The sequence below is a fragment of the Onychostoma macrolepis genome, chromosome 16 (genome assembly GCF_012432095.1).
Source record: "Onychostoma macrolepis isolate SWU-2019 chromosome 16, ASM1243209v1, whole genome shotgun sequence".
In the NCBI taxonomy this organism is placed as follows: Eukaryota; Metazoa; Chordata; class Actinopteri; order Cypriniformes; family Cyprinidae; genus Onychostoma; species Onychostoma macrolepis.
The window spans coordinates 2,921,806-2,935,069 of record NC_081170.1 but is presented as its reverse complement, the minus strand read 5'-3'; the positions used below and the strand labels follow the sequence as shown (position 1 = coordinate 2,935,069).

The window sequence follows — 13,264 nt, the reverse complement described above, 5'->3', positions numbered from 1 at the left end:
AAGGAAAATTAGCTGTAAATGTAGTTCCTCTCAGGCCATCCAAGATGTAGATGAGTTTGTTTCTTCATCAGATTTGGAGAAATGTGTCATTGCATCACTTGCTCAGCAATGGATGCTCTGCAGTGAATGGGTGCCGTCAGAATGAGAGTCCAAACAGCTGATAAAAACATCACAATAATCCACACCACTCCAGTCTGTCGGTTAACTGAGAAGACAAAAGCTGAAATACATCCATCATCGAGATGTTTTTGGTGAACAAGTGATGCAATGCTACATTTCTCCAAATCTGATGAAGAAACAAACTCATCTACAGTACATCTTGGATGACCTGAGGAAGACTGCATTAATTTTTATTTTTGGGTGAACTGTTTCTTTTAAAAAAATATGCCGTTTAAGTTTAATCACTCGTTATAATACTGCAGTGTTACAGAAAGTAGAATGAGAGCCATTCAGTATTTGTGTTTTTACAATGGAAAGATATAATGGAAACATATTTACCCACAAATACCTGCTTAAGCGTTGTAGCTTGGGATTTGTCTGATTTCTTACAGGATAATCCTTTTAAACCCTCTCTTAATTCATGTTGTTTAGCGTGCTTTCCTCAAACATGCTCTGTTTTGCCGCTGTGAATTGTTCAGCAGCTGATTTAAGACGGAAAAATACTCTCTGTTTGAGTTGGGATTACTTTCCTTTGGCTCGCAGTGAAGGCTTTTGTTTTTTGGATAGTCCTCTCTCTTGGTCTGACACGTCGCTCTGAAGCAGGCTGTGATAGATGACTGCTGTCCTTCTGCTGTGACACAAATCGAGCTGGAAGCCTCTTTAGATGTCTGATGCGAGTGTGATTTAAGTGCGCTGTTGATCAGGGCATCAATGAATGGATTGAGGAGGTGATTAGACTCTATGGTTCTCTGCTATAATTCTCTTATCATCTACTCCAGAGATTCTGCTTCCTTCCTGTAAGTGGCTGCAAGTCAATAAGGACTCTTGTCACCTCAACTCCTTGCAAACTCAAGTGATCGTAATTATGCTGACATATTATGTCTCCTTAGGGCCTCTCCTGGCCTTTAACTCCTCTTATCTTAAAAGTCTGTATTATAGGAGACTGCATAACAAAAACAACATTATTCATGCCGTTTTTTAAGTTTTATTCTATGTAAACATGCATAAGGATGATATAAGCTACAAAATTTATATCATTGTATTTGGTATAGTTTTGGTTTTACATTTTTATGGAAACACAGACTTTCGTCAGATTCGTCAGACTAATTCAAGTCAGAAACGTCAATGATAATGATTCACTAAAAGAATTAAATCACGTTGTTCCACACATCCAGCCTGTAATTACAATTATTTACATTTTACTAAGCTCCGCTAGAAAAAAAAGAAGAAAAACTACTTTTAAAGTAGTAATAGCATTTCAGTGAGTCAGATGCTGTTTCAGTAATTATAATGTTTTATGCTTTCATCAGACTGATTCATTCCAGTGAAAACGATTCATTTAAATAACCTGCTCAACTGAGTCATTTAATGTGTTTTTGTTTTGTGTTTGTTGCGAGGACTGGACAGCTCAGAGTTACACTAGGTCTTTTTATCTTATCAGTTCAGAGTCAGACTGCAAACTATCATTCATAACTAAATATGGTTTCTTTTGCTTGCGCTTGAAATTTAGCGCCTCAGAAAACATAACTGGCATAATCGCCAAAGAATGGTTACTCTCATATTAATTCCGGCTGATATTTTTTTTCGGGTATATTGCTTTAACCACCCACACCTGCATCGGATGGATATCTTTAACTTTATTATTATCTGTGGATAAAAAGGAGATGTTTCGCAGAATGTCAAATCTGCTCTTTTCAGTACAACACAGTAATACTGTGACAGGAGCCTGTAAACATATAAAAACACCATGAAAGTAGTTCACATGACTTGTGTGCTGTTATTAGTCTTTTGTAGTCAAAAATGTACTTTTATGGTGTGCTTTTTCGAACCTGGTTATTTTATGTAAACGTTGCATAAACGTTCTGACAAGTTCTTGTGTTTCCATGGATGGATATTACTATTTCTGTACATTTAAATAATGTCAGACTTGTACCTTAAATTTGATCTGAGTGACTTAAAATGCAATAATTTTGAGATTTGATTTGATTTGCTTTGCAATGGGAAAAACAATTCATAGTGGTCTTGCTGAGAAAAGTTCATGTTGCACAATTGCTATTATTCACATGCTCTTCATAAATCAATAGCCTCCTTTGACTCCCAGCAGCGGGAAACATTGTCTAAAAGTGCTTAATAGCGGTCTGCCCTCTCGGCCCTGGCCACAGAGATCTTGGCAGTTTCCCCGCAGCAGGAAAGCACTGCGGCGTTGAATACGAGTCACTGAGCGACACGGCCAGAGGTCACGGCTGCCTGAATTCCAGAAAAAACACTCTTTGAGATGTGAATGTACTCTAAAAGCGGTCATGCATTTTTATTATTTAATTTTTTTTTTCTGAAGGACCATTTATTGTTGGCAGAACAGGAATAGTTTGGTTTTCTGTGACTATTTTCTATACTCTTTCTGACCCTTATAAATTTACTTTTTGAAAAATATTGAGCCCTAAATTTAGGATTGATGTTTTTGAATTGCATATAAAATTTCCATCCATTTGCGATGCACATTTGTCAGTCATGCATAAATGCAACAGGTAAGATTGCATTTGCAATAAGACTGCACTCTGCAAAAAAAACAAAAAAAACATGGCATAGTTTATTATTAACTATTTGCATTTATTTGGTTTTGACATTTATTCCAAATGCATTTATTCAAATTGCTTAGAATCAGCATAAATCTGTTCATTGTGAAAACAAAATTTATTCAGCTGAAAAGTATGAAAATTGTTCAAATATGGCTATAGGTGTGGAACAAGCAATATTCAGTTTGTTAAAATGTATGAGATTGTAACAGATTGGATTTATTGACGATAAATATGTAAACCTGATTATTGTGTTTTTAAAACACATTCAATTTATTACCGAAATATGCATCACATTCAGTTTATTGTTTGATAAAACTGTGTAATGTCAAATGCATAAATCTTCAGTTTTGTCCTAGGTAGTACAATTAACTGCTTCATCTCAATATATTATTGGAAATAATATACCTCATAATGTGGCCCCTTTAAAATACACATTTTTGTTATTTTGTTGTTTTCCTCTAATATGAACTAGCAAAGATTCTCAACAACGATTTAGGTAAAAACAGCCTTGAACATGACCTTGTTATATCACCATACAGCATGTTGGAAAATGTTTTCCTCAATTATTAATCTCATTTGTAATGTTTCTAAAACACTAAAATGAGTTTCTTAATCTTGTTTGTTTCCTGCAGAATGGAGAGGCGTCACTGTTCGAGGTGAACATCCGTTACGTTGGCGGACTTCTCTCTGCGTACTACCTGACGGGAGCTGAGGTAAGATTCAATCTCATCTGTTCTTCTCGCTTAAGTTTGACTCATTTTAATGTAATTAGTTGGAACAGGAGTTCATGTTTAATCATAAGAGTTACAGCGAGATCAGCTGAAAAGGGCCAAGTTTTGAAACCAGAGGGCATCATATTAAAGTCGAAAATAAAATAAAGGCGACACTCAGAGTCATGAGTCAGCCTAATGGACATTGATTTTCAGTCAGAATTAGTCAAAGAGGAAGACAGATGCTCTGTGTTTCCTGAGACCATCCATCTGTGTTTATAGATCCGTGTCAGATGTAGACACACGTGCTAAATATACACATCAGATGAGTCGTTTTGATGTTTCATTGAGCATTGAGATGCTCAGTATAGACACATTTGTTTGAGAGATGGGAGCATATAGTAGGAATACAATTGTAAAATGTGATATTCTCCATCATTTTTATTAGATATTTATTTTTAGAACCAGTACTGATGCCGTTTATCTGTATGTTCAATAACAGATATGCAGAACCGATATTTATTTACTGTTTTACTTGTTTTTGTTTAATTTCATTTTCATATCACAACAATAAAAACATAGCATTTTTTAATTAAAACAACTGAAGCAGCAGCAACATTAATACAAAAGGTGAAATAAGTTTTTGTAGTTCCTCTATGCATAAATGTAAAAATATCAAGGGAGACTATTAACTTTGCATAAATGTAATTAGTTGAAAATATTGGTAAAATATCTGTAAAATTGATTATCGGTTGATCTCTAATTCTGAGTCACTTTGAGCTTTTTTCAGATTTCTAGTCATGTAGTTACTGTATTCTTTACTCCAAACTGTTGCCAATATATAATTGAACTGTTGGCTGTCATAAACCCTTGTTATTGGGAAAATGAGCTCTAAAAAATTTGACAGACTTTGAAGGTTTATTCAAACATTATATAACCGAGACATCAATAACAATAAAAAATGTAATGCATGTATATAATGCAAATATGGTACTTAAAATGGTACTAAAATGTTCTTCTCTAGAATTGACGTCTTCCTGCAGTATTTTCTTCTTGAATTGACTCTGTTTTTATGGTTTACATTAACATTTATTTTATTTTTTGTGGTAAATTTATTGGTAAATAATTGAGTGAAACTTAAGCACATTCAAGCTGATTATTTCATATAGTATGACCAGAGAGTCTCTTTAATTTTGTTATTTTCTCAATAAAAACAGCATTTTTATAACAACAACTGCAGCAGCAACAATATGAACAATAGGCGAAACAAATTTACAAAGTCTAATGTTCTCAAATGGAGTAATATAAAAGTGAAGGGAGACCACCTTTGCAAGTAATCATTAGTTGAAAATATCTGTAAAAATATTGGTAACACTTTATTTTAGTTGCTTATTAGCATGCATATTACTAGAATATTAGCCATGTATTAGTGCTAATTAAGTACATATTAATGCCTTATTCTACATCCCTAATCCTACCCAATACCTAAACTTAACAACTACCTTACTATTAATAAGCAGCAAATTAAGAATTTATTGAGGGAAAAGTCGTAGTTAATAGTCAACAAGCATTACCTATTCTAAAGTGTTAACAACATATCGGTTAACCGATTATCGGTTGATCTCAAATTCACTTTGAGCTTTCTTTAGCTGAATTGAATTAGCTAGGGTTCTTTTTTCTTTCTTTTTTTTGTGGTTTACATTTACATTTATTCCAATTTTTGGTAATTTGACAGTTGCCCGGATAGACTGTAATTTCAGCACATCTGAGCAGATAGTTTGTATGTAATTTAGCTGTTAAATTCATCTCTGATGGATGTGGACACAAACAGGATCCGGTTATGATGCTTCTGCTTTAGTTCTGCACTTCACTGAAAGTGTGCATGAGTTTCTGCCTCCGTCTCTCACTGTCGATGAAGTTTGTTGTCCACGTCTCTGATAAATCTCTTAGGAGAGCTCAGCAGTCTGCGGTGATCTATCCCTGCATTCATGTACGCTGGGAATCCATCATGCATGTGTGTTCAGGATGTAGATTTATCTCATCCGTCTCCTTCCCTGAGTTTCCGGGGGGTTACGCCCCATGCAGATAAGGGCGGGTGATTGGAAAACCCACTTTTGTGAAACGGCCACGGTGGCGAGGTGTGCATAAATCACACCGACAGCATGAGGTAGGAGCTTTCAGGGAAACATCACAGGGCTCCGGCTGCAGCTCACAGCAGGATTTACAGCTGCAGAGCTCCATTTCTTCAAAGGAAAGAGTTGCTCGTTGCGATAGCCGATAAAATTGCTTTCTCTCTCTAGGCTAAACATCATGACATAACCGTCGCTATCGTCTCGGTCATGGATGTTAGTTGTCCTTGACTCTAAAACACTAACTTCAGTCAGCCTGGGACTTCTGTAATAATATACCCATTCTATTAATGTTTTGTACATTGAATGTCCAAAGCGTAACTATTTTTTTAAGGATGCATGATTTTTATCAGTATCCGTTATTGATGTATATCAAAAATGTTAAATATAAAATGTGTTAAAACAACTAAAAATCAAGATTTAAAATGAAATGGTTTCTTCATTTGTTTCTTCATTTGTTTATTATCCCTTAACAATGACCATTTTTATTTAAAAACCAGTGTTCACATGATCTTGGACAACCTGAATATATTGTATAAGGGAATTTTAAAAGTGTGATGTCTAGACATTGAAAAGTCATGGAAGTTAAAATCTTAAGTTTTCATTATTTTATTTATTTATTAATTAATGTCATTTATATATTTATTTTGTCAAGCTCTAAAGTATTTAATAGAGTAGAAATGTATAGTTAAAAATATTGTATTTCTAAAATTCTATATAAATTTTTAAAATAAATTCCTTTAGCGTTATTTCTATATTTTACATATATATATATATATATATATTAGTTTGTAGTGATTTCTTTATCGTATTTCTTTACTTTTTGTTTACTCTTAACTAAATTTTTTTTTGTATTAATTTTTATGATTTTTCACTAACGTATTATAGAATTTTATAAGCCGTTTATCAGTTGTCAGTTTTAAAGTAATTGCATCCCTACTATTTGTAAATTAAAGTATAAAATTAATTGTTGCAGTAGCCATTGGCATCCATCTGTCTCATGTGAACAATGCATTTTCCATTTTATTTCATTTTTAAAGGTCATTTTGGGCAAACTGCAAATGTTTCCTGGAATTTACTCGCCCATGAGATAAACAGTCCATCCCTATACTGGCAAACATTTTATTGTCATTATTAATATAATAAAACGTAATTTTGTGAATGGATAAATTACATAGTGTAATGTTCATCCCATTATTCAGTCTTCATATTAATGTCTCTACATTAGCGTTCATTACACACTCGGCTGCTCAGTGAAGGTGACCTAAGCCGTGTTTTCTTCATATGATGTACTTTACATCAAGCGAGACTCATTTGAAGGTTCACCTCATATGTATCATGCATCTATATGACTGGACAAACCAGTGAATTTATGCAAACTACTCAAAAACGACAGACTGGGCTGTAATTTTCCGCTCTGTAAATTGTCCCTGCACACCATGGCTGCAGATGAATGTCGTCTTCCACTTACCAACAGAACATCAGTCAGCTGTATCGCGCTCGTTAGTATGAAACTGAAGGGCGTTATATTACCTCTGCGCTTGTGCTAATTTACTGTAAGATCCCACAGATATGCCAGGTGACCCGAATGAAGTAAAACTGCCATTTTCATTCATCAGTCGCTTGGCTTGATGCACATCTATGCGTAATTGACCCAGTAGTGTAGAACAGATTGTATTGTTATGATTAGCAACTGGCATAGACTAACGCTCTATTGTTTGTTTCTTTGCATGTTTATGTCAGTGTCCAGTACAAAATATTATTATTTTCTTTATCAGTATTTTTGTCTAAAATCAACTTAACATCCTTAAAACAAGATAAATGTTCTGGAAAAATTGCATTGTATAAGCTATTTGTTGATATTTTTATTTTTATTTTTTTCTGCAAATTATAAGCCCAGAGTTTCCGAGTGAAATATGTCATGCACAATGGATGCAGTATTTGTATTAATGTTATGAAATAATTAAATGAAAATATTTTTCACTTAAAATAAATATCTACATTGTAAAAAAAAATTATTTGATGAAAAATGAAAATTCTTTAAAGTTTAAAAGTAAAGTAAAATGTAAAATGTCAGTCTTCCCACTCTAAAAAAATTGTTTAATTTAATACTATTAATTGTAAGTCTGTATTAATGGTAAAATTTGTTAAAATATTTTTTTCACTTCATTGTAGATAAAGATTTAAAACAAAGATTGAGTATGTTTTACAAGAAAATTATATTTTAGTGTTGCTACTTCAAAATTTCATATTTAGTTTAATATTACGTGCTATTTGTGTAACTATTTGTGAAATTTAATAGCAATTGCTGAGTGAAAATTATTTCGCCACCATTTTTTTCAGTGCAAGTTGCATGTATTAATACTGTAATATTGTACAATTCTAATAAAATATACACTGATTCATTATAGAGCAGCTTTGAATAAAAACAAACAATCGTATTGAATTTTACACAGAAAGGTACATTGCCATCTTGCTCTGACGAGTTGACTTTTATAATGATGACTTGCCCAACTTTCCAGGAGGACTTGAATGTAACATAATGTTGCACCAGCTTCATGTTTTGATGATTTAGCTCTTCGATTCTAGCTCAGCAGCTCGGAGGTTAGCGCCATCCTCGTCTATATGCTGTTTATTTGAGCGATTGGATTATTAAAGTCTGTCCTCTCTGCACCTGCAGTATCTTGAAATATTCTGCATATAACCATTATGTCAAAAGCCTATAGCCTATTTCTCTGAGGAACTGCCTGAAGATCAAATCACTGCTGGCGGAAGAGTATTAGCTTCGTCATTCCTTCACCTCTTTCAGCCCGTGGGATCCGTCTTTACATAAATGTTTTATCAGTCGAGCTACAGCGATCATATAAAACCATTCAGATTGATCTGAATAAACATCATGCACGGTTGATTCTCCTGCCGTGAATCAGCTGCTGCATTATTGATAGTCATTAAATTCACACATACCTGTTCAATTTAGCGTTGTCTTTCTTTCCTGCTGCTTTATTTACATTTCCCTTTTGGTATAATCGCATGTCAGCCAGCATTTATTTCCAACCTCCTGCCAGTGTAATCCAGAAAACCTGCCAGAATGCATTTAAAAAGGCCTGCGGTTCTCATGCATGCATGTTTTTGTTTTTTCTCTACTATATTTCACAAAATCAGTTTTTTGTAAAAACATGGAAGCAGATCGCTATAATCACCCCAAAAAACCAGCTGGATGTTCAGAATGAGCTAAATTTAATCTCTGGATGTAATTCGGAGATGGAGCGTGTCATATTCAAACCGTTCTGAGGAAAAATGGCTGCTAACAAGATCTGAGACTCTTGAGTTTAACCTGCCTGCCTGGTAGGAGATGACAGAAAATGAACTCATTGCTCTCTGACAGGTGAAATGAAAGCTCTGAACGCCTGTTATTGTACTTAATGATGTTACACATTTCCCGGTTCATGTTACTCAAAGTTCTTGCTTCTGGTTTTGCCACAGTGTTGCATTTTGGTTGCAGTTAGGTTACATCACAGTGTATGATTTTTAAAACCATTCTAAAAACCAAGAGCTTCAGTTTATGTATTTAGGTTAAGAACATGGAACTTTGAGAAAAGTTACATTTCCCAAACTGTTCACAACTCAATCTGCACATCTTGCCAATTAGACATTTTCTTAAAGCAAAATATGATTTCTCATTTCTTCTTTCTTTGATTTTAGAGTGAAATATGGACTTGTTCTTGAGAGGTTTTATGAGATTCATGCTACAGTGACAGACAAATGATGATACAACAGACATTTATAGGGCCCTATGATATCAGTTTTATTTTATTTTCCATTTTAATTGGTTTAGATTCATGTCTAATTATCATGAAATGTATACAATTTCACATGATTTTTTTTAAATCATGGATTCCATAATATTTTTTTTTTTCTTCAGAAAATCTGTCGTCTGCTTAATTTTTTCTGTACATGTGTTTTAATACAAATTTATTATCAGTGGTAATCAAAGGCATAAAACAAATAATTTCATTCATCTTTTAAACAGTAATTAAATTAAAATTTTTGTTATTTTGGCAGACAAGTGCTGCAGAACAGAGGTTTAACTGTTAAATTAGGTTTGATATTCACAGACATTGGTCCATATTGGCATTTGATTAATTGTGCAGCCCTAATTCTGATTCATTCATCCAAAAGTTGCCAAATTCCATGACATACAGTAAATTCCATCCACATTTTCCACATTGCCAAAATCATAGGGCCCTACATTTAGATGATCATTTTTGGGTGAACTATTCCTTTAAGTAGTAAGGTACGAGATGTTGTGCTGTAATTTAATCACAGCTAATGGGAGTTGTCATCTTCTTTATCCATCTGCATTGGAAGGATGCAAATTTCAGGCATACAGAGAGTCAAAAGCATTCCAGATAAGACTTCTGCTGCCCATCTCTCATTATTATAAAGACGGTCATAAGATGTTCGATCGCCTCTGCAGAAAATGCTGTTTATGGGCTAAAGGCCATTGCTTTAAACAATGAGAGCGCTATCGATCCCAGAAGCCTGCGCTCGCAATCAATGCATTCCCAGAAAGTTGAGCCTTCCTTCCGCAGAAGCGAGTTTGATGTTGATTTGTGGGTCCGGGCCGAAGGCGAGCCGCTCGGTCACCACTGCCCGTAAAATTCACGACAGCCGCGGGATCCAGGGTTACAGCGTTTGTCCTCTACTGAACTTCCAGTCAGTTTTGTGGGGCTGCGTCCCGATTCACATACTAACCGTACTATATAGTATGCAAGAATTTCAATCACAGTTATTGAAAACATATTCATGAAAACTTATTCTGCAGGCGCACAGATGGTATACATGTGTATATATATTGGACGCGTCTGTGGGTGTGCACTTTATTATTATTATTTTTTTAAATTTAGATATTGTAAGACACTGGATCATCTGTCTAGAAAGGAGGAATACATTGAATATAAATAACACAGCAGCTGCTACACTTTGTTTACTCTTTTTTTTATTTTTTTTTTATTCCCATTTAAAACAAAGCAGGTGTCGAGGCAACAGATGCCCAAATGTTGCTCATTCTGATCTGAGTCCAAACTGCTCGTTATAAAGAGATAAAAGCGTGGGAAGGGCGGAAGAGGGTGAATTATTTTTGATCATGTCTTGTTTTGTCATGCAGAGAGAGCAGAGCGTGTTCGGCGGATGTCGAGTGTGCTTGTCTTTATTTAGAAACACAGCAATAGCAGTTTGAAGAACAACTTCATGCCAATAGGGCCAATCAAAGCCACAGCAGAACTGTTGTGCCTCTCTGATCAACACACAGCGGTGATTCGTTATTAAATGAATCCATGGTTTTGAGTGAATCAAGTGGGTCAATGATTCAGTGATTCATTCGACAGTCACTTTCTTAGTTTCTGAATGAATCAGCTGTTTGAATGATTCAGTTGAATGAATGGTTCAATAGCTCACTCATTAAGACCTACTGGAGATTTTAGTTTTATATTTAACATCATTTTATTTATTTTTTTAAAAAGAAAAAATTTCATAATTTATTTATGCAATGTTGAATCAAAACATGTCTTTCCAAAGCTATGTAATGTCTTAATGTAATGTTTATTCAAGGATTTTCTCTAACATACTAATAATAATAAATGATCAGATTTCAGAGAAGTTTAGATTTTCCCACATTCTTGTCAAGCGATTGATTGTGATCTACTGTTGATGGGTTATGACAATGTTTACTTTATGGTGTTTATATTGCAATATGTTTTAGATGGCTGTTAGATTGCATATTTTGTCTCATCTTTTTGAATGAGCAGCCTGCAATAGTAAAGCATGTACTTTCAAAATAAGAGTCCTGGTGTATTTCGGGTTTGTTTATAAATAAACGTCCTGCATTATGAATAACTTTTTTTTATTATTGGAATTTTGTTTACACAAACTGTATCTGGAATTTAATTTAGGATAAACTCTAGTAGCATCTGTAGGAACATTATTTAACAGATTATCCATTACTAGTATCGGCACAATAATCTGTTGATTATTTAGTGTACTTACTGGATTCTACTAAACTGAATAATTTTGCTTGCAAATGTCTCCTTGTATCCCATTATTAAGGAAAAACTCATTATTTAATCAATTTAAATTGCATTTTTTAACGCACCACTAATTATTTTCAACTTTTGGGAAAAAGTAAGCGTTATATATACAGTATATACTCACATATACAGCGAGTAAAAAAAGTATTGAACACGTCACCATTTTTCTCAGTAAATATATTTCTAAAGATGCTGTTGACATTAAATTTTCACCAGATGTTGGTAACAATCCAAGTAATCCATACATACAAAGAAAGCAAAACAAATAATTTTACAATTTTACAAGTTCTGTGTAAAAAAAAAATGGAATGACACAGGGAAAAAGTATTGAACACTTGAAGAAAAGGGGGTGCAAAAAGGCATGGAAAGCCAAGACACCAGCTGAAATCTATCAGTAATTAGATTGGTTGGAGGTCAAATGGCGCTGCACTTCACCCCAAAACATCATGGTGCAGCACTGGCAAAATTCATATAGTTGAAGGAAGGATGAATGGAAAAATGTACCGAGACATTCTTGATAAAAATCTGCTGCCATCTACCAGGATGAGGGTGGACATTTCAGCGAGACAATGATCCCAAGCACACAGCCGAGGAAACTGCTAGAATGGCCAGCCAATCACCTGACTTGAATACAATAGAAAATCTATGGAAAGAACTAAAGATCAGAGATCATAGAAGAGGTCACAGAACCTTCAAGATTTGAAGACTGTTTGTGTGGAAGAATGGGCCAAAATCACACCTGAGCAATGCATACGACTAGTTTCTCCTGCAGGAGGCGTCTTGAAGCTGTCATTACCAACAAAGGCTTTTGTACGAAGTATTAAATCAATTTCAGTAAGCGTGTTCAATACTTTTTCCTTGGGTCATTCCATTTTATTACACAGAACCCAATTTCTGAACTTATTTGTATTGTTTTCTTTGTATGTATGGATTACTTGGTTGTTACCGACATCTGGTGAAAGTTTCATGTCAACAGCACCTTTAGAAGAATATTTACTGAGAAAAATGGTGATGTGTTCAATACTTATTTTACCCGCTGTATGTATATGTATGTGTGCATGTATATATGTGCATATATATGTATATGTATATATATGTATGTGTGTGTGTGTGTGTGTATATATATATATATATATATATATATATATACACACACACACATATATATATATACACACATATATATGTGTGTGTGTGTATATATATATATATATATAATATCTCATATACATTTGGATAACTCAAAATATGAGTTATCCAAACGTGCATCTAATGGTCATCAGAGATTCATATTTTCTCGTGTCCCATTTCTTCTGATTAACGTTCATGTCCCTCAGGAATCCTGCATAAACTAAAGCAGAAATTTCTCTCTCGTTCACATTTAAGAATCTAATTGAGTGTGTGTATATGTGTGTGTGTTTTCAAACATGAAGCTGCAACAACTATTAATTAAGCACATAAAAGCAGCACGTTAATTGCGAGAGAGGTTACAAGGCCGGGACGCCGCAATCAATTATATGCTAAATAATGAATAATATTGCACATTTGCTTCCCTCAAAATGACACTTAATTGCTTGCATCTTGCTTTTTCACTCTAAAGTGAG

The 13,264-nt window shown here is 34.2% G+C and overlaps 1 protein-coding gene across 2 annotated transcripts in view; it reads left to right on the top strand.

Annotated features, from left to right (window-relative positions):
• LOC131521600 (mannosyl-oligosaccharide 1,2-alpha-mannosidase IA) overlaps positions 1–13,264 on the top strand; it is a 223,757-nt gene that overhangs the window by 155,741 nt on the left and 54,752 nt on the right. For both annotated transcript variants that reach the window (XM_058746505.1, XM_058746506.1), the window contains exon 4: positions 3,368–3,448. In XM_058746505.1, the coding sequence (XP_058602488.1) occupies positions 3,368–3,448 (81 nt within the window). The remainder of the gene's footprint in view (positions 1–3,367; positions 3,449–13,264) is intronic.